At 39.0% G+C, this 22,176-nt stretch overlaps 1 protein-coding gene across 1 annotated transcript in view; it reads left to right on the top strand.

Moving 5' to 3' along the window:
- nek10 (NIMA related kinase 10) overlaps nucleotides 1-22,176 on the top strand; it is a 172,214-nt gene that overhangs the window by 21,751 nt on the left and 128,287 nt on the right. The window contains exons 2-6 of the mRNA XM_033047147.1: nucleotides 1,008-1,114; nucleotides 7,141-7,201; nucleotides 10,594-10,739; nucleotides 16,922-17,020; nucleotides 21,243-21,327. Coding sequence (XP_032903038.1) covers nucleotides 1,041-1,114; nucleotides 7,141-7,201; nucleotides 10,594-10,739; nucleotides 16,922-17,020; nucleotides 21,243-21,327 — 465 coding nt within the window. The 5' untranslated portion in view covers nucleotides 1,008-1,040. The remainder of the gene's footprint in view (nucleotides 1-1,007; nucleotides 1,115-7,140; nucleotides 7,202-10,593; nucleotides 10,740-16,921; nucleotides 17,021-21,242; nucleotides 21,328-22,176) is intronic.

Below are 22,176 nucleotides of genomic sequence, written 5' to 3'. Positions count from 1 at the left end.
CTGTGGGTCTCTGTGCTTGCAGTGGGCCTGGGGGTCGGTGTCCCGTTGGTCCTGACGTCTCCGGTGACTGGCACGTCCGTGCTGCAATCGCCGACTTGAAGACAGTGCAAAGCCCCCGCGCCGGTGCAATGGGCGGGGAGCTGGAGAGGGGAGGGAAGGGGTCACACACATGGCCGGGAAGCAGAGGGGTGTAGGTGGGGTGAAACTGAAGCGAGCCACAATCTGCTGCTGCCTGCCCCGCTGAGTTAAAAAGTTCCCACGCAAGACTCACGAAACACTGTGTATCGTGAGTCTACCGTGGGAACTTTTTAACCCAGCGGGCAGGCAGCAGCAGATTGTCAATTATTAACCCTCCCGCGCAATATACCCTCACCTTCTCTTTTATGAATGGGGATTTAGTTCCCCTTTCTTCGAGGACCGACCGGAGGTTCCGCTGTCACCTCTGCGGGCCGCCCTCGGTGAACGTTTTCAAGGACCTTTCTTCAAGGACCGAAAAAATGGCCGCTATTCGGAGGTTTTCGTTATTTGGATCTTCGGATAAAAGGTTGTGCACCTGTATTACTTTATCTTGCACTAAACATTGTTCCCTTTATCCTTTATTTGTGCACTGTAGATGGTTTGATTGTAATCATGTATAGTATTTTCTTCGACTGGATGGCACACAAACAAAAGCTTTTCATTGAACGTTGGTTCACGTGACAATAATAAACTAAACTAAACTAAACTGATGTAAAAATTGTACCTGGCTCCCCCAAAATTAAAGGTTATAAAGATACGGACAAAGCAGATGCGCAATTTATAAAACCAATAATTTTTCTGCTGTTGTGATCAAGCAAATGTCAATTGTGGGAATTCATTCATTTTGAACCAAACCTAATAATATCCTGAACAATAAGATTGCTCAGAATTCAGCTCTAATACTATGATGTTTCTGTAAAGTTTCTAAACCAGAGTTAAAACAAAATATATTTATATTTAAAAACTTTAATCTATTTTTTTTTCTACAGGAATATTTTTAACTGACTAAGTGAAGCGTCACAATGCTTGAGCAGGATAAAAAGATTAAAGTTGCAGTAAAAACATCAGACACCAAGCTCCAAAGAAATGAAGACAAGTATGCTATTTTGTTACTGACACGATTGATACCTTTTCATGATAAAATATATATCCAGATGAAACTGTAATATTACCTTTTTGCGAATCTGGTTACTGCTATTATTTTTACATTAACAAAGCTCATTAATGTACTGCTCATAGCACTTAGCGAAGGCATATTTATAAAGTAGCATTCAATTTAAAATATATATTTTTAATTACCTCGGAACATTTGCACATAAGCAGCCCAATCTACATAATTGGCTGTTGAGAGACTACATCATCCAAATGTAGAGAATTATGGCTTAGTAATCATGATATGGTTCAATGTTGAGTGCTATTTATGTTGTCTTTCAAATTAATTTACATTTTATAACAATAATAGTTTATGATATTAACAAAACATGACTGTGGAGGGCATTGTCATGATTAAATAGCAAACTATGCTTTGTTATTTATTATTATTATTATTATTTTTTTAATAATATTTTTATTAGAAGCATATACATATCATAATCAAAACACATTTTGTTTATCAATTACATATGGTTAATAGATAGGATTCCAGCTATCAAAGTAATAGGGGTCCTCATTTATCAATTGCATATTAACTCAGCTTCTATTTGTTTATTTATTTTTTATAGATAGGAAGAAAGAAGAAGAAAAAAAACAATAAAAAAGAATAGAATAAATTACCAATAATACAACTTTGGAGATAGGTCCGTAGATTATAAAACATAACTATTCATCTAATCCTAATTCAAGCTTCTGTCAGGCTTCTGTGCTGGACCAATTTACCCTTTCAGAAAATCAATAAATGGAGACCATATTCTAGAAAATAATTCTTGTTTGTCAATTAAGACAAGTCTAGTTCTTTCCAAATGTAAGGTCTCCGACATCTCCATAATCCACATTTTAATTGTGGGGAATGTTGGATTTTTCCAAAATTTTAATATTCATTTTTTCCCAGTTATTATACTATAATGAAGGAAGTTTCTTTGGCTTGTTGTAAGTTTTAGGCTTTGTTCTGATATTCCTAATATTATTAGTTTTGAGTCGGGATCCAATTGGGTATTAACAACTTCAGAAATTATTCTAAAAATATCCATCCAGAAATTTTTGATTTTTATACAATTTACAAAAGTATGAGTTAAATTAGCCTCTGAGTATTGACATTTATCACAGATAGGAGAGATATGTGGGAAAATTATATTTAATTTTGTTTTAGAGTAATGCAGCCTATGTAGCACTTTAAATTGTATTAAAGAATGTCTGGCATTTAACGAGCATTGATTTATATGTTGTAGACTTTCGTCCCAAATATCTTTCATTATAAGTTGGTCTAATTCATTTTCCCGTGCTTGTCTATATAATTCCGTCGACGGGACCTCACCATCTAAAAGAGTATTATAAATGTGAGATATTAATTTATCTGTGTTAGGGTTTTATTCAAACATTCATCAAGAGTCTCTGGCTCTCTAGCTCTATAATCTTGTGTATGTGATTTAACATAATCTCTAAGTTGTAGTTATCTAAAAAAGTTATTTGAGTGTAGTCCATAATTCTGTTGTAACTCCTGAAATGAAAGAAAAATACCTTTCCTATAAAGATGTCCCACCTTTTTAATTCCATAGTTTTTCCATTGTATAAAACCTTTATCCAACACAGAGGGTTTAAATGAAGGGTTATTTACAATGGAAAGATAGAGTGATAAATTATCCAATTTTAAAGTCTTTTTTAATTGTTTTCAAATTCATATACCACTAATAGGGTTTTCAATAAAGGTTTTTTATTTCAGTTTTGTGGGAGCTAACAGAATCGAGCCAATTTCAAAAGGCAAACTCTCTTCCTTTTCCATCTTTAACCAGTCTGGTTGCTGATCCATATCTTCCAACCAAAAGTTCATATTTTTAATATTAACTGCCCTGAAGTAAAACAAAAAATTTGGTAAAGCTAATCCTCCATTCGTCTTGGATTTACATAAATGTTTTTTACTTATTCTATGGCTCTTATAATCCCAAATAAAACTTGTGACAATGGAATCAACTTAAAAAAAAAATTTTGGAAGATATATCTGGATTGATTGAAAGAGGTACAATAATTGCGAGAGAAAGATTATTTTTACAGCATTCATTCTACCAAACATTAAGATAGGAAGTGTTTTCCAGTACTGAATATTTTTATGTAGTTTATTCAGTAAATGTGGGAAATTTAATTTAAATAAAGAAATATATTTCTTAGTCACATAAATTCCTAGATATTTAAATTTTTCGTTGACTATTTTAAAGGGGGATTGTTGCAATGTATGTAAATTGAGTTCCGTTATTGGCATAATTTCACTTTTGTTCCAATTAATTCTGTATCCCGAAAATTAGCCAAATTGAGTTATAAGATTTAACAGGTTTGGGATGCTAGTTTCTGGGTTTGTGATGTATATTAATACATCATCTGCATATAAATAAATTTTATCAACTGTATCTTTAGTATTATACCCATATATTTCTGGGTGGGCTCTAACATTTTCTGCCAATGGTTCATTAGCAAGGGCGAATAATAACGGGGATAGCGGGCATCCTTGTCTGCAACCTCTAAATAAATTAAATTTAGGTGTTAACATTTGGTTTGTCAGTATTCTAGCTGTTGGGTTAAGATATAAAAGCTTAACCCATGTGCAGTGTTTCTCGCCCAGTTGAAAATTTTCCATCACCGAAAATAAATAGGGCCATTCCACCTGATCAAATGCTTTTTCAGTGTCTAGCAAAATTATTGCTAGATCTACATTAGCTATTCTATTTGAATATATAATATTAAATAATCGTCTCAGATTATAAGATGAGTAACGTTTTGGAATAAATCTTGTTTCATCAGGGTGTATTATTTTATGAATCACTAAACTTAATCTATGGGCTAAAATTTTAGTTAATATTTTCTGATCAGTGTTTAAGAGAGCAATTGCTCTATATGAACCTGGATCTTCAAGGTCCTTATCTGTTTTTGGTATAAGTGTTATTGTTGATTCGTTTAAAGTTTCTGGCAGTTTCTGTTGAGTAAAAGCATAATTATACAATGTCTGTAGACGTGGAGAAATCAGATCATAAATTTTTAAATAAAATTCAGAGCTTAGGCCATCTAGGCTGTGGGCCGGGGAGCTTTATTCTGCAATTTTGTGACCCAAGTCACCAAACTACATGAAATTTTCACATATTGTGTAAAGAAAATTATATAAATCACCCCTGAAACTCGATATGAAGAAGACTTGCACATTTTTATTAAATTAGAGAAAAACTGGAAAAATTTAGGGAATTTTTTAGTCCAATCAAAGCACGTTTAACATTGAGTTGTCTGCCAATTGGCCAATCACGCGCTTTGTTTCAGGCTAGCACACAAAATGGTTAGGGGGCTTCACAGATGCCTGTTTTACTGGAGATTCCGATTTGTTGTTCTGTGGAATAAATGTCGTGGAAACTTGCAGCAGGTAATTGTAGATGATTCGCGGCTCGAATCGGCCGCTTATTAATTGAGACCGCGGCTTCACTTTACCGCGAGTACCTAGGCCCCGCGATCGGAGCACTTTTTCCTGGTAAGTTTTCGCAGGCAGCTCTGAGATTAGCTGTTAAAGACTTATTACTCTACTACAAGCTGGCATTAGTGACAATGTTTAATTGACTATGTTATAGTTTAGGCCCTCAATTTCATGAATGAATGAATGAGTAAGTGAGTGAGTGAATGAATGAATAAGGAATGAATGAATTAATTAATGCATTTATTCACATTATAAAAGGGTGCAATTAAATTAATTAAACTCCATACAGATAGATTTTCATAAATTCAGACTTTAGTCTTACCTTTTAGTTAGAGTTCCAGCACATCAGCAGGAACTTTGAAGGCTTTCTTGCACTTTAATCCACTTCGCAGCACTTTCTTCAGCCTTTTTAATGCTTTTCTTACTAAATACAATTAACCTGCTGCAAGTTTCCACGACATTTATTCCACAGAACAACAAATCGGATTCTCCAGTAAAACAGGCATCTGTGAAGCCCCCTTAGCCATTTTGTGTGCTAGCCTGAAACAAAGCGCGTGATTGGCCAACTGGCAGACAACTCAATGTTAAACGTGCTTTGATTGGACTAAAAAATTCCCTAAATTTTTCCGTTTTTTCTCTAATTTAATAAAAATATGCAAGTCTTCTTGATATCACGTTTCAGGGGTGATTTATATAATTTTTTTTACACAATATGTGAAAATTTCATATATCAGATTTTGTGTGTCTTCTTTCAAGTATTGGATCCAGTATCTTATGCTGTTCCAGGGTTTGGTAAGGAGACAATCCTTTTTCCAGGACCCACCTCCCCACATTGCCTTTTACCACTTAATCAATATGTGGAGTCCTAGTTATTGGTACTGAATCAATTGGGTACCAAAGAACCATGGAATTAATGGCTCCCACATACATACAAGGGCAATAGGGAGGTTGCACGGCAGTCAAGGTCACGAGACCCGTACTGTTGCCACGCAACGCCGTCTGGAGTAAATGTGGTGAATGGCAGGTAAGTAACAGCCGGCGTTTCTGTCCCAGCATCCGGACTCCACACTCTGGTTCCACACTAACGGACCCCAGGCCCTCCGTCCCCGCGGTCGGGGGGGGGGGGGGGTTGGATGGTCAGGGGGGTCGTTTCGGGGAGAGGGGTAGGGCCTTGGGGGGGTAAAAAGTCGGGGGGGAGGTAGGGTCGGGGGGGTAGGGTCGGGGGGGTCGTGTGGGGTGCAGGTGGGGGGGGGGGGGGGAGAAATGCCGGTTACAGCACAGTCAGTGACTCTGGGTGGGCGGAGAGACCAGACTGTCCCAAACTCTGCTGCATGCTGACGCGGACGTTGTTGGGTTTTCGTCCTCATGTGTCTGCAGCCCCGCACAACCCAGCCGCGTGGTCCCGCTACACCCAGACCTGCGGCCCCGCACCACCCGGCCGCGTGACCCAGCTCCACCCGGCCCCGCACCACCTGGCCGCGTGCCTAGCTCCACCCGGCCCCGTGTGTGGGCGTTGCCGGCCCCCAGCCCACGACAGTGTGACCGCACAGAGGGAGACGGGGCGGAGGGCGGCCGTGGCCGGACAGCGCTGACCCCCGGGGTGCTGTCCCGAGGGATGCGCTCCTTTGGCCGCTTACACCTTGCTCGGGTTCAGAGCAAAGATGCTAGAGTGCTCAGTCACCCTCCACAATTATGTACATTTCGAGTATTAACAGTGTATGCCGGAAGCTGCCATGTCTTCCAGACGGATTGAGCTGCTCCGTGCGTCATGCCCGTTGACCCGATGACCTTACGTGCAACCCCCCTACACAGGTCCCATCACTTAGGCATTTCATTTTCTTCACCTGTTATCTTTATTTCTATATCTTTGACTGGCATTGAGTACACAAACTGGCAATTTTTCTCTCCTTTGAAATGTTTACAGCAACATGAATTGGCTACTCAACCGCGATATATACTAAAAGTGAGCAAATACATGAGGATTTGTACTTTGAGGAGTAAATGAGATTTTAATGGAAACTGATAATTATTGGTGAATAAGCTCTCACTGAAAAAAATTACGTGTGATATTTCATTCTTTTGGAGGACAATTAGTATTGCCTTATTCATAAAACTTTTTTTTGCATCTGCCTTTTCAATGCATTTCCTTTTATCCAGTTCATAAACTTTATTTCATTTCTTCTATTTCACTTAAATCTAATCCATACTCAAGTCAAGAGTGGTTAATTGTCATTTGTACAGGCAATGAAATTATTAACAGCTGCAATAACACAATGACACACAAATAAATATACAGTGTTCAATAACATAATAAATTAATAATCAGTAATACTTAATTGTCACAACATTGCAAAATCGAAGTTCATAGTGCAACCAAAAATGACGTCCATGGTAGATCATAGTTGCTGATGTGATTAATGTTGTGCAGTGTTCAAGAGCCTGATGATTGCTGGGAAGAAGCTGTTCTTGAACCTCATTGTCATCTTATTCATTTATTTAAATTTAAAATATTTCTATTTTAGAGAACACACAGATCTGAAGCGGCTACTTAATCTCTTGAATGTACCAGCAAGCAAGCAACAGGTACGTTCACGGGTGGGATAAAGGCAACTGTAGGAAGAGGAACTAGAGGAAATGCTGCATTTTATGTATGACAATAGACAATAGGTGCAGGAGTAGGCCATTCGGCCCTTCGAGCCAGCACCGCCATTCGATGTGATCATGGCTGATCGTCCACAATCAGTTCCCCGTTCCTGCCTTCTCCCCATATCCCCTGACTCTGCTATCTTTAAGAGCCCTATCTAGCTCTCTCTTGAAAGTATCCAGAGAACCAGCCTCCACCGCCCTCTGAGCCAGTGAATTCCACAGACTCACCACTCTTTCAAAACTGCCTTTCCTTTCAATAGCCCTTGAAAAGGTAATTTTAAGTCAACTTATGCCTTACCTTCACCAAAATACTATCTTGGAAACTTTCCAATCAGGTTTCAGGGCCCACCACAGCACAGAGTCCGCCTTGTTGAAGGCACATAATGACCTACTGCTCACCGTTGACATCGGCGACTGTGCAATCCTGCTCCTTCTCGACCTCAGCGCAGCATTTGATACTGTCGACCACACCATCCTAATTGATCCGGTATGGGGTTGGTATTGATGGCACAGCCATGAGCTGGTTCATCTCCTACCTCAAATGTAGGAGTTTCTCTACTAACATAGGCAACTTTTTCTCCTCCCCAGCTAGCCTCTGCTGCGGGGTTCCACAAGGTTCCATCCTTGGCCCCATTCTCTTCTTGCTGTATATGCTCCCCTTAGGTCAAGTCATTCAAAGGCACGGCATTTCCTTCCATTACTATGCAGACAATACATAACTCTATCTCCCCCTGAAACCCAAAAACCGATCAAATCTACTTAACCTTATCTACTGCCTCGAGGATTTAAAATGTTGGATGGCCCAGAACTACCTCCAACTAAACGAGAGTAAGTCTGAGGTTATCCTTCTCGGCCCCTCGGACTCAATCAAAATGATAGCAGGCAGCCTTGGAAGCCATACCCCATTACTCAAACCTCACGTCAAAAACCTGCGTGATATTTGACTCAGCATTGAAATTTGACAAACAAGTCAATGCCGTGGTAAAAACTAGCTTCTTCCAGCTTCGGACGATAGCTAAAATAAAACAATTCCTCCAGTTTGATGACCTCGAAAAGATCATCCACATATTTATCTCCTCCTGCCTCGATTACTGCAACTCCCTTTACACTGGCATCAGCCAATCTTCCCTGTCCCGCCTGCAACTGGTCCAAAACGCCGCAGCGAGACTCCTGAAGGGCATCCGAAAAAGGGACCACATCACCCCGATTCTGGCCTCTCTCCACTGGCTCCCTGTGTGGTTCCGAATAAATTTCAAGATCCTTCTTTATGTTTACAAAGCCCTTAACGGGCTTGCCCCCACCTAGTCTGCTTACCCACCACACCACCTCCAGGTCCCTCAGATCGGCCGACTTGGGGTTACTGAACATCCTAGGCGGTCTAGGCATAAGCTCAGGGGTGACCGCGCCTTTGCGGTTGCAGCTCCTAGACTGTGGAACAGCATCCCTCTTCCCATCAGAACTGCCCCCTCCATCGACTCAAAAGAGACTTAAAACTCATCTTTACTCTCAAGCCTTTCTTGGCATCCTCTGAGGGAGGGCTATATGTATGTATTTATGTATGTACTTAATCTATGAACCAATGTTGTATAACGTTAGTACCTCCACCAATGTAAAGCACTTTGGTCAACGAGAGTTGTTTTTTAAATGTGCTATATAAATAAAAGTGACTTGACTTGACGACTCTGAGGAAAAAGTGTTTATTCGTCTTCGTTCTAAATGGCTTACCACTTATTCTTAAATTGTGGCCCCTGGTTCTGGTCTCCCCCAACATCGGGAACATGTTTCCTGCCTCTAGCATGTCCAAACCCTGAATAATCTTATATGTTTTAATCCCTCTCATCCTTCTAAACTCCAGAGTACACAAGCCCAGCCGCTCCATATTCTCAGCATATGACAGTCCCGCCATCCCGGGAATTAACCTTGTAAACCTACGCTGCATTCCCTCAATAGCAAGAATGTCCTTCCTCAAATTGGGGGACCAAAACTGCACACAATACTCCAGGTGTGGTCTCACTAGGGCCCTGTACAACTGCAGAAGGATGGGATTTATGTTACTTCAAATAAAAACATCAATTTACAGTTGAATGGGGTCCTTTGCAGTATCTGTTCATATTCTATATAAGAATATTTTAAAGTACTATATTTCAGCCTCTTAATATTTTAAACCTAGAAATTATTGTTCACAAATATTAGCAGATAAAATCTTATACTTGTTCACTACTTTAAAGCAGATTATTTATTTTACTTAGATTAACAACACTTTTAAGGCTGGTTTTGTGGATCCTTGGCCTTTCTCTTCTAGTCAACAATCAATTCCTTGTTTTTACTGAGGGTGAAAGCAAGATTATTGTTCTGGCAACATTCACTCAATCGATCATTCTCCCTCCTATACTCAATCTTCTATTTTACCTTTATCAGTTTCTCTGTGTAATATAAGCAATCACTGAAAATTCCACCTTTGTTCCAGAATTTGCAGTTGTAATAATATCTGTTGTATATACATAGAAGTATAAATTACTTGATATAGAACATTCTAATGCTGAACACTATTGTATAACCACGATAACAGGGCTTAGCTCAAGGCACCCTAGTCTCTGAACAAGTTTCTTTGCTGAGACCAGAGTGCACAATTTCAGACTGAATCCCCAGAGGAAAAATAAGGAAGTGCTGTTCTGTTGGGGTTGATTAAGTGGTGTGGGAGGAAAGTTGGGCAGCTGGATTACTCAAGATATGCCTTTATTTAGAAAAGATGTTAAACCATGAGCCTCACCTCTCAGAGATTATAATATATTATAATATTATATTATTCTAAAGAAGAATGATCAGTTACGTCCTGTATTCTGGTCGATATTTATCTTTCCAATTATATCACACAAAACCTTACCTAGCCATTATTCATCATTTTAGTGGAAGCTAATCAAGTATAAATTGGCTCCTGCATTTAAACAGCATGCACATTTCAAAATGTACTTCTTTGCTATTCTCCATCTGTGAAAAATGTTGCACAAGTAGAAATCTTTTTTACACAATATGAACATTTTTGTAAATTTTCAGTATATATCCTGTATTTTATTAAATCTAATTATAAATATTGATGTAGAAACAAGGAACTGTTGGTGTTGATTTATAGAATAAGACACAAAGTGCTGGAAGTAACTCAGTGGGTCTGGCAGCATTCCTGGAGAACATGGATAGGTGACCTTTTGGGTTGGGACCCTTCTTTAGATTGATTAAAAATTGGTGGGTTGATTAAAAAGAAAGTATCTAGTAACAGTGTTATAAAATAAATTTACATAATTGATCAAGCTTTGTTTGTGATTTTGTTTTAGTTGCCAGCTCTGAGTTTTGATAAAGGCCGTGGAATTCTAACTAAATCACAACAACAGTCCATTCAGGGAAAGCAAAATGCTGGAAACCGATGTGCGGAGCAGCAGCAGCAGCAGTCAACTGAGGCTGTGGAACTTGAAGCTTTTAGGTGAATAATGTTGTTTGGTCAGAATTGTGCATTTTACTTGTTTACATCACAAATCTACCTCATCTACATTATAAAGGTATGTCCTTTTATTCTGAGGTTGTGTCCTCTGGTCCTAGACTCTCCCACTACTGGAAAAATCCATTCCACATTCACTCTGTCTATGTCTTTCATAATTTGGTAAGTTTCAATGAGATCTCCCCTCATCCTTCTAAACTCCAGTGAGTACAGGGCCAGAGCCTCAAATGCGAGTACAGGGCAGAGCCTCAAATGCTACTCATACATTAACCCAATTATCCCCAGGATCATTCTTGTAAACCTTCTCTGGACCCTCTCCAACACCAGCATATCCTTTCTCGGATATGGATCCCAAAACTGTACACAATACTTCAAATGTGGCCTGGCCAATGGCTCAGAAGGCGTTGTAGGCCAGTTCTCTGGATACTTTCAAGAAAGAGCTAGATAGGGCTCTTAAAGATAGCGGAGTCAGGGGATATGGGGAGAAGGCAGTAACGGGGTACTGATTGTGGATGATCAGCCATGATCACATTGAATGGTTGGCTCGAGGAGCCTGCACCTATTGTCTATTGTCTATTATCAAGCCTTAGCATTCCATCCTTCTAGTCCTCTGCAAATTAACCTTTTGTGGATCCTGCATCACCATACCCAAGTCTCTTTCTACCGATCCCGAATCGTTTTGCCATTTAGAAAATAGTCCACGCCTTTATTCCTTCTACCAAAGTGCATGATCGTACACTTAGCTATGCTGTATTCCATTCGCCACTTTTTTTCCACTCTCCCATCTGTCCCAAGTCCTTCTGCAGACTCCCTGCTTGCTCAACACTACTTGACTGACCTTGTATCACTGATTCTCCTACAATAGAACCTCATTCATTATTGATATTTATTTAATTATAGCAAAAATATTCTCCTAAATCAATCCAAGAATAAAACAAGATTGAACATTTTCATTTCAACAGAGAAGTCTAGGCAGAGATTTTGGAGAAGAGGGGAAAGAATTTGAAGGAATGGGATTTAAGAAAAAACATAATTCTGGAAAAAGAGTAAAAGAAGAATATATAGAAGTAATATATAGAAGAATATATAGAATGTAAAAAGAATCTTAAGAAAGAAATTAGGAAAGCTAAAAGAAGATATGAGGTTGCTTTGGCAAGTAAGGTGAAAGTAAATCCAAAGGGTTTCTACAGCTATATTAATAGCAAAAGGATAACGAGGGATAAAATTGGTCCATTGGAGAGTCAGAGTGGACAGCTATCTGCCAAAAGAGATGGGGGAGATATTGAACAATTTATTTTCTTCGGTATTCACCAAGGAGAAGGATATTGAATTATGTGAGGTAAGGGAAACTAGTAGAGTAGCTATGGATACTATGAGTTTCAAAGTAAAAGAAGTACTGACACTTTTGAAAAATATAAAAGTGGATAAGTCTCCAGGTCCTGACAGGATATTCCCTAGGACATTGAGGGAAGTTAGTGTAGAAATAGCCGGGGCTATGACAGAAATATTTCAAATGTCATTAGAAACGGGAATAGTCCCCGAGGATTGGCGTACTGCGCATGTTGTTCCATTGTTTAAAAAGGGTTCAAAGAGTAAACCTAGCAATTATAGACCTGTTAGTTTGACTTCAGTGGTGGGCAAATTAATGGAAAAGATACTTAGAGATAATATATATAAGCATCTGGATAAACAGGGTCTGATTAGGAACAGTCAACATGGATTTGTGCCTGGAAGGTCATGTTTGACTAATCTTCTTGAATTTTTTGAAGAGGTTACTAGGGAAATTGACGAGGGTAAAGCAGTGGATGTTGTCTATATGGACTTTAGTAAGGCCTTTGACAAGGTTCCTCAAGGAAGGATGGTTAAGAAGGTTCAACTGTTGGGTATAAATGCAGGAGTAGCAAGATGGATTCAACAGTGGCTGAATGGGAGATGCCAGAGGGTAATGGTGGATGGCTGTTTGTCGGGTTGGAGGCAGGTGACTAGTGGGGTGCCTCAGGGATCTGTGTTGGGTCCTTTGTTGTTTGTCATGTACATCAATGATCTGGATGAAGGTGTGGTAAATTGGATTAGTAAGTATGCAGATGATACCAAGATAGGGGGTGTTGTGGATAATGAAGAGGATTCCCAAAGTCTACAGAGTGATTTAGGCCATTTGGAAGAATGGCAGATGGAGTTTAATGCTGATAAATGTGAGGTGCTACACCTTGGCAGGACAAATCAAAATAGGACGTACATGGTAAATGGTAAGGAATTGAAGAATGCAGTTGAACAGAGGGATCTTGGAATAACCGTGCATAGTTCCTTGAAGGTGGAATCTCATATAGATAGGATGGTAAAGAAAGCTTTTGGTATGCTAGCCTTTATAAATCAGAGCATCGAGTATAGAAGCTGGGATGTAATGTTAAAATTGTACAAGGCATTGGTGAGACCAAATCTGGAGTATGGTGTACAATTTTGGTCGCCCAATTATAGGAAGGATGTCAACAAAATAGAGAGAGTACAGAGGAGATTTACTAGAATGTTGCCTGGGTTTCAACAACTAAGTTACAGAGAAAGGTTGAATAAGTTAGGTCTTTATTCTCTGGAGCGCAGAAGGTTAAGGGGGGACTTGATAGAGGTCTTTAAAATGATGAGAGGGATAGACAGAGTTGATGTGGACAAGCTTTTCCCTTTGAGAATAGGGAAGATTCAAACAAGAGGACATGACTTCAGAATTAAGGGACAGAAGTTTAGGGGTAACATGAGGGGGAACTTCTTTACTCAGAGAGTGGTAGCGGTGTGGAATGAGCTTCCAGTGGAAGTGGTGGAGGCAGGTTCGATGGTATCATTTAAAAATAAATTGGATAGGTATATGGATGAGAAGGGAATGGAGGGTTATGGTATGAGTGCAGGCAGGTGGGACTAAGGGAAAATAATTGTTCGGCACGGACTTGTAGGGCTGAGATGGCTTGTTTCCGTGCTGTAATTGTTATATGGTTATATGGTTATAAGTACTTAAAATTAAGAAGAGGAAGAGAAATTGGGTCTTGGAAAGATTTTCTGTGATGTATGGAATTTGAGCACAGTTTGCAAATTAGGAAAGATGAAAAGAAACAGGATAGGTGGAAGTATTTTCTTTACTAAAAGATAGTCACACATCAGTAGTAGTAGTGAAAAATATCTTAATTCATTTCAAAAAGGAAATAGCCAGATTTTTGGTCAATGATCCAAAATCATGATTATTAGAAATATAGTGCACCAAAATACAGACACAAAATGCTGCCATAACTCAGCAGGTTAGCAGCGACATTGGAGAACGTGGATAGATGGTGTTTTGGGTCGGGATCCTTCTTCAGACTAGTGGATCAGTAGGGTAGTGAGACAAACAATCTTTAGCAAAATACTATTCATATCTTTCGAATAACTTTTAAGTAGATCTGTAATTATACTTCATTTCAAGATGAATCCATGCTTTATTCTCTCAATGGTTTTGTTTTCCTCTCTATAGACACATTAACTCTGATCTAACCAATTACTTTTAATTTTGTTTAATGGCATTTCTGACCTCAACTCATACGTTTTGGGAATCATGAATTGAAGTTCTCAATTCCATATCTGTACAAAATAGTTCGTGGATTTGAATGTATCATTTCATTTTCTCTCATCTATCAAAATATATCATCTCACAGTTAATCGTTTTAACATGTTTACTCATTTCATTGAGCTGCCCATGTCTACCTGGTATCGTTTGTCCTCCTCCCCACTTTATTAAGTATTGCCCAAAGTCCAAATCATCTGTAAATACAATATTTCATGCTTAGCCGATAAGAGGCAATACTGGTATATTCTGAATTGATTGAACTGTGACCCAATTTTGTTGCACATTCGTGTACAATGTATAATCCCCACCATTTAACTTGTCCACCATTTAATAATCTGTCTTTCATACTCATCTACTTTTTGCTTCCTTTTCTGCTTGTTGATCTTGTTTCATTTCTCCCTGTTTCCTGTTATTAATTGTCCTTCCAGACCACTTAGCCTTTCCACAAGTTACTGGGCTAGAACTGTGCTTGCCGTGGATTCATTTGGTAAGTACGAAGTTTTGTGATTTCCCCGATTATCAACACGTTTCCTCACGGTGAAGCCCTCTACGGCAGCAACACTTCACAGAAAGTAAGGGAGGCCAGAACAAGCCCCATCAATGAAACAGCTGAAAAACAGTGCCAGAGACATTTCAAATTAATTAATTTATTAAAGAATATATTAATTTTCATACATTAAAATAAACCTGAACACATGGCAATTCAAATAGATAATTAGAAAAATCTAACTGGACTCAATTAATTTAAAAACGTGTATATTACCTTCTCTCTTTGCTGTTCCTCTGCCTTCAAACTGACTACAATTACAACGTTTAAAATATACTTAAACAGATGCATGGACAACAAAGGTTTGTAATGTAATGAATCAGGGGCAGGCAAGTGGCACTAGCTCAGTAAGGCAACTTGGTCAGCATGAATCAGTTGGGCCGGCGGGCCTGTTTCTGTGGTGTATTGTTCTACGACCCTGACTGTATAACGGGATTGCTATCTATCCAGCGATTCTGTTAGATGATTCCCAGAATAAGTGATGGGAAATTCCCATAGTCATGATGTGGAGTCTAACATGACAGTGCAGCGAAAAAAATGGCAATGAAGAACATCCATTGAGTTTGGGACGTGCATCTGTACATGGATTCTGTACTTATCCAGAGACATGATGTAAATTTCACAAGTTGCTGTGGGATTTTTCGGCATAATCTGGTCCACAGATTTATTGTTCTTTATGTCACCACTGATTCATTATTATTGCTATGCCTTCCTTTCCTTTCTTTCATTTTGTAATAGATATTTTGTGCTATTCTTTGGTTTCCCTCTCCCTGCCTCTCTTATTCTGCTCCTTTAATTATATCTTATGTCTAAGATCTGTATCTATTCCAGTTCCTAAATACTATTGTTATTGTCTATTTAACAGCAATATGGGTAAATGTAATTTAACAGAAAGTTTGTTAAGGTTTGACATTTTTTCTCATTTACTTTGCATCACTGAGGGGATTTTGAGCTTGAATTATGTTTTACTGTGTTTTAACATGAAGCAAATCCACACAAGCTGCAGCTTTTTGAGATGTATGCAGAGCTATGTGGGGCAGGCAAGTGGCATAGCAGAGCTATGTGGCCCTGTTTACAAAATACCACTGCTTAGAGTTTCTAATAGACTGATGCAATGGTGGTCAAAGACTTGTCTGGGTATCACAAACTCACTTTTAAATGCTTACAAACTTTAAAAGATACTGAAAAATTCCAGAGCATTCTTGCACTATATAAAAGAGTATCAGGGAAGCAGTTTCATTTGCTATAGTTTAGGATTAGTATTAGCTTGGAAAGATGTGAAGTAAAAATCATCTGGCTGTGTTAGCATGAAAGCTCCCCGACACTTGAATTCCAGTGGGTTACTTCGCAGGTGGTTGGCTAAATGAGGTACCGATGTGACATGACAAAATTATGGAAGAAAATGAAGATGAGGAATTTTGAACATAACAAAATAAAGAATTGGAAGGTAGACAAAAAATGCTGGAGGGTCTCGACCCGAAAAGTCACCCATTCCTTCTCTCCAGGGATGCTGCCTGCCCCGCTGAGTTACTCCAGCATTTTGTGTCTACCTTTCATTTAAACCAGCATCTTCTTACACATTGGAAGGTTGGAGTTGTGCATGATTATTGGTTAGTTCTATTTGGGATCATGCTTTTGATTAATTGAAAAAATAAAACATCTTAAAGTGAACAACAAAAGATAAAATTAAAATTGGGCATCTTGTCAGCCATTGTACTTCGAGGTTATGATTTATATTCAACAAATTTGTATCATAGACAAAAGTAGATTTTAAGGCTGCAATATTACTACAATGAAACAGTGAGCATATTTAACTTTTTAGCAACTCAAATGAAGAAGTTGATGGATTTGCCCAAACCATCATTATCTAATAAACAGAAAAGGATGGTTTTCATGCTACTCCCTCTTTATAACATGCATTAAAAGTGGTAATAGCAAATTAAAGTACAAAAATAGCATATTTATAAGAGCTGGAAAAATGTTGTATATCATAGCATGTTCTTTATCCAACATTTTCCTTTTTCTATTCATTTACAGTGTAAATTATAAGAATGAAAGAAAATTTAGTTGTCATCCCCACCACAAACTGTTTCTGGAAATTTTCACTGCACTGGTGAAGCAGAGACTCACATGCAGGTAAGAATGAATCCGGTGAAATGTTACCTACTATCAAACAAAACCACAGCCAAAGTAAAAGGCTTGGCAATATCAGCAAAAGAAAACTGTTGAGCTTGACTTTAGGCTGGCACTGTGAAGAGACATGATGGGTGTAGAATAAGTGGAGGTCCTCTGGAGCTGCCGGTGAAATACCACTACTCTGATCATTTTTTTTCACTTATCCGGAGAGGCCACCCTGCGTGTGTGGAAACCACGTGGCACTTCATATGCCAGGCAAAATCTAGCATAATCTGACACAGCATTGCAAAGCTTTTTCTTTAAAACAGAATGAGATGTAATCAGCAGTTGAAGGAAGAGTTTTCTTAGCATATACTTAGGCAATGGCCAATACAAGTTGAAGTAAGGTGTCAGAGGAGGTACATTATCCCAAGCAATTGTAGGATGACTTTGAGAAGGACATCTGGCAAAATCTATTCTGGCAAAATATGAATATGGCACATTATGGTTAAAAAAATAATAATTGTAACAATTTATTTACTGATTAATTAAGAGAGCAAGCGTGAATTTTAACTGGTTCTACTCTCACAATTTGATGATTTCAATAGAAAATTACACTATTTAAGTTGTGAGGAGAGGGTTCATAATTTGGCTTCAATCCTGTTGACTAACGATTAATGTTATTATTCCTATTTAACATGTTTAGGTTGATTAAAAGATTTGAATGATCAGATGGGAGGGTCTTCATTTTCTAAATGTGATACCTACTGTGTCATAATGGTCTTTTAATGAATAAGAATCTACTCACTGACTTCTGCTAATTAGCTTTTAAGTGCTACTAGTTCCAACTTCTCTCATGTTATTCATTCACCTATTTTGTTCCAGACATATGAAACAGAAATAATGCTCATGCTCCTATTTTTTTTACTGAAGTGGCTACCTTCATTATTTCCTTATTTCTATCATATGTGAATTGTTCTGTCCATTTCTATTAACTATCTAGTAGCTCACAGTAAAGTCTCCCACAGTGAATTTTGAAAGGTGAATTTTGAAACTTTTCTAATTACAATTATTAAAAAGTTTGCAAAGCACCTGCCCTTTCTTCCCATTATATTTGTTAGCAATTTTTTCAAAATTTAGTTTAACAAAACCTTCAACTCTTCAATATGAAGATAATGTTGGAAATTTGTAGTACATTTGTAAAGCAAAAATGCTTAAAACCTTAAAATCTATTCTTGAAACCTGTGCAGACCAACTGGCTGGAGTTTTTGCAGACATCTTCAACCTCTCATTATGGAAATCTGAGGTGCCCACCTACTTTAAAAGGACATCAATAATACACTTTATTTAGGCCCAAGAAGAGTAAGGTGATGTGCCTCAAGATTACTGACCAGTGGCACTAACGTCCATGGTGATGAAGTGCTTTGACAGTTTAGTTATGGCACATGTCAACTCTTACCTCAACAAGAACCTGGACCTGCTACAATTTGCCTACTGTCACCACAGGTCAAGGGAGGATGAGATAGAACTGGCTCTATTCTACGCTGGACCACTTGGACAATCAAAACATATACGCCAGGCTGTTGTTCACCATCATCCTCTCCGAGTAAGTTACCAAGCTCACAGAACTAGGTCTCTGCCCATCCCTCTGTAACTAGATTCTTTACTTCCTCATCAACAGACCACAATATGTATGAAACATAGAAACATAGAAAATAGGTGCAGGAGTAGGCCATTCGGCCCTTCGAGCCTGCACCGCCATTCAATATGATCAGGGCTGATCATCCAACTCAGTATCCTGCACCTGCCTTCTCTCCATACCCCCTGATCCCTTTAGCCACAAGGGCCACATCTAACTCCCTCTTAAATATAGCCAATGAACTGGCCTCAACTACCTTCTGTGGCAGTGAATTCCAGAGATTCACCACTCTCTGTGTGAAAGATGTTTTCCTCATCTCGGTCCTAAAAGATTTCCCCCTTATTCTTAAACTGTGACCCCTTGTTCTGGACTTCCCCAACATCGGGAACAATCTTCCTGCATCTAGCCTGTCCAACCCCTTAAGAATTTTGTAAGTTTCTATAAGATCCCCCCTCAATCTTCTAAATTCTAGCGAGTACAAGCCGAGTCTATCCAATCTTTCTTCATATGAAAGTCCTGACATCCCAGGAATCAGTCTGGTGAACCTTCTCTGTACTCCCTCTATGGCAAGAATGTCTTTCCTCAGATTAGGAGATCAAAACTGTACGCAATACTCCAGGTGTGGTCTCACCAAGACCCTGTACAACTGCAGTAGAACCTCCCTGCTCCTATACTCAAATCCTTTTGCTATGAATGCTAACATACCATTCGCTTTCTTCACTGCCTGCTACACCTGCATACCTACTTTCAATGACTGGTGTACCATGACACCCAGGTCTCGTTGCATCTCCCCCTTTCCTAATTGGCCACCATTCAGATAATAGTCTACTTTCCTGTTTTTGCCACCAAAGTGGATAACCTCACATTTATCCACATTATACTGCATCTGCCATGCATTTGCCCACTCACCCAGCCTATCCAAGTCACCTTGCAGCCTCCTAGCATCCCCCTCACAGCTAACACTGTTTTTACAAAATGTTAAATGGTCAGCTCAACATAGACTACAAGACCTACACCAAAGCCAAACCAATTAGGAGCAAGCGAGGGCATTCGATCCAATTTGTGATCTCAGCTACAAAGACAGATGTGTACAGCAATTCGTTCTTCCTCCGCACAATTAAAGCATGGAATAATCTCCACCCAACTATAGTTACCCAACCAGATGCAACTAAATTTAAAGTAGCTCTTTCTTCCCAATAACCCTTTCTGGCTTAAGCCCCTTCGCCACCTCCAGTTTAAATTCCATTTGGAATATTTTGGAGGGCCAAGAAACCAAGAACCAAGAACTGCCCCCCAGCTTCGTGTCATCCGCAAACTTGGAGATGTTGCATTCAATTCCCTCGTCCAAATCATTAATATATATTGTAAATAGCTGGGGTCCCAGCACTGAGCCTTGCGGTACCCCACTAGTCACTACCTGCCATTGTGAAAAGGACCCGTTTACTCCTACTCTTTGCTTCCTGTTTGCCAGCCAGTTCTCTATCCACATCAATACTGAACCCCCAATACCGTGTGCTTTAAGTTTGTATACTAATCTCTTATGTGGGACCTTGTCGAAAGCCTTCTGAAATAAGAGATTGGCAGCAACACTACTCCCTCGATAACCATCAGCACAGGAGCACCTCAAGGCTGCAAGCTCAGCCCCCTGCTGAGCTCACTCTATACTCACGATTGTGTAACCGGGCATCGTTCCAACTCCATCTTCACGCTTGCCGACGACACCACTGTTGTTGGACGAATTGTAAATGACGATGAATCGGGGTATAGGCGGCAGATCAATCAACTGACCAAATGGTGTCAGAACAACAAATTGCTCTCGTCAGTAAGAACAAGGAACTAATTGTTTAAGAGGAAGGATGAGGATCCACAAACCTGTCGTCATCAACGGGAAGGTGGTGGGGAAGTTAAAAGCTTCAAATTCCTCGGCATGCATATCTCTGAAGATCTGTCCTGGACCAGCATATTGAAGCAATCATAAAGAAAGCTCAACAATGCCACTACTTCTTGAGAAGATTGAGGAGATTAGGTATGTCAATGAATACTGTCTTGAACTTCTATAGGTGCACAGTAGAGAGCATATTGACTGGTTGCATTACGGCCTGGTTCAGCAACTCGAACGCCCAGGAATGAAGAACATGGCAAAAAGTGGTGAACCACAGGTCAATCACAGGTATTGACCTCCCCGCATTCAAAGGGATCTGCAAGAGTTGCTGCCTCAAAAAGGTAGCCAGCATCATCAGAGACACACACCACCCTGGCCACGCTCTCATTTCACTCTTGCCATTGAGAAGAAGGTATAGGAGCCTGAAACTGTAGTGTCTGGGTTCAGGAGCAGCTTCTTCCCTACAACCAGCAAGTAAGAATTTCATTGTTCTGTTTTGGGACATATGACAATAAAACACTCTTAACTCTAAACTGTGAGAATCTGTTTTGGAATTCCATGTTAGAAATGCCCTTACCAATTCATTGGCAATATTTGGATGCATGCAGACAGATGTATGTTACATTTTCTGAGAAATATATAAATTGACATTGCTTTCAGGGCTATGTTAATGTAAAACCTACAATTGTATTTAAATAAACCATAGTATCTTTTCATTACAGAGAATGGGTAGATCGAGTTCCACCTGCTAATTTTCTCCGTGTGTTAATTTGTCTACGCTTAATAATGAGGGATCCATTTTACCAGGTGTGTAAATAAGTAATGTTACCTTTTGCTAAATCTGAGTATTGTGTAGATAATTTATGTAACTAATAAATATTTTTCATGATCTGTTCCCATTATGTAAGATCATATATAATTTGATGGAAATCATATTTGTTACCTACTCTGTCTGTGGAATGTATTGTTTATTGGGCACTTAATGGCCAATTATTTCATTGACAGGATACCTGTACAATGCTGTATCATGATTTGGCTGCTTGCTTTTTATTGAAAACTGTCCTGTGAATAGATCTTTGCTCTGATTACATTTATTTGATTTATTTCATTCTTAGTGAATATTTAATATTTACTAAATGAGAACTTGCCTATTTTTTTAATGGAAAAGAATCAGAACAGACTCCTTGATAAATCTATATAATTGATGGCAAGCTCAATAAAATATCCTGAGGAAAATTAGTAGAGATGAATTGACTAACTTGTATTGTCTTATGCTGATCCATTGCATTCTGCAAACTAGTCCATTGAATTTCCATATCCGTTTTCAAAGTCTGACCCATTCATAAACTTTTTATTAGGCAATCTGTTGGGATCAAAGATGATTTTTAGGCTGTTTTTGAGGGTTTTGAGATGGCTAATGAGGCCACTGTGCGAGCTGTAGTCTCTTCTATAGAAGGAATAGGAAGGGGGTGCCTGACAGGGCAGATGGCTGGATAGTTTGTGGGGTGGTTCTCTCCTTGCTTTGCTTACAAAGCATTTATTTGTGCTCTATTGCACATACTTTGGTTCCCAATGTGAGATCCAAAATCAATCACAAACTCTTCAGAGACAAAATCAAAGAAACAAGTTTTCCTTTATTACATTTCTGCGCAGAAA

The sequence above is a fragment of the Amblyraja radiata genome, chromosome 2 (genome assembly GCF_010909765.2).
Source record: "Amblyraja radiata isolate CabotCenter1 chromosome 2, sAmbRad1.1.pri, whole genome shotgun sequence".
Taxonomy (NCBI): Eukaryota; Metazoa; Chordata; class Chondrichthyes; order Rajiformes; family Rajidae; genus Amblyraja; species Amblyraja radiata.
Note: the sequence above shows the minus strand (reverse complement) of the source record. Positions and strands in the feature narration are given on the sequence as shown.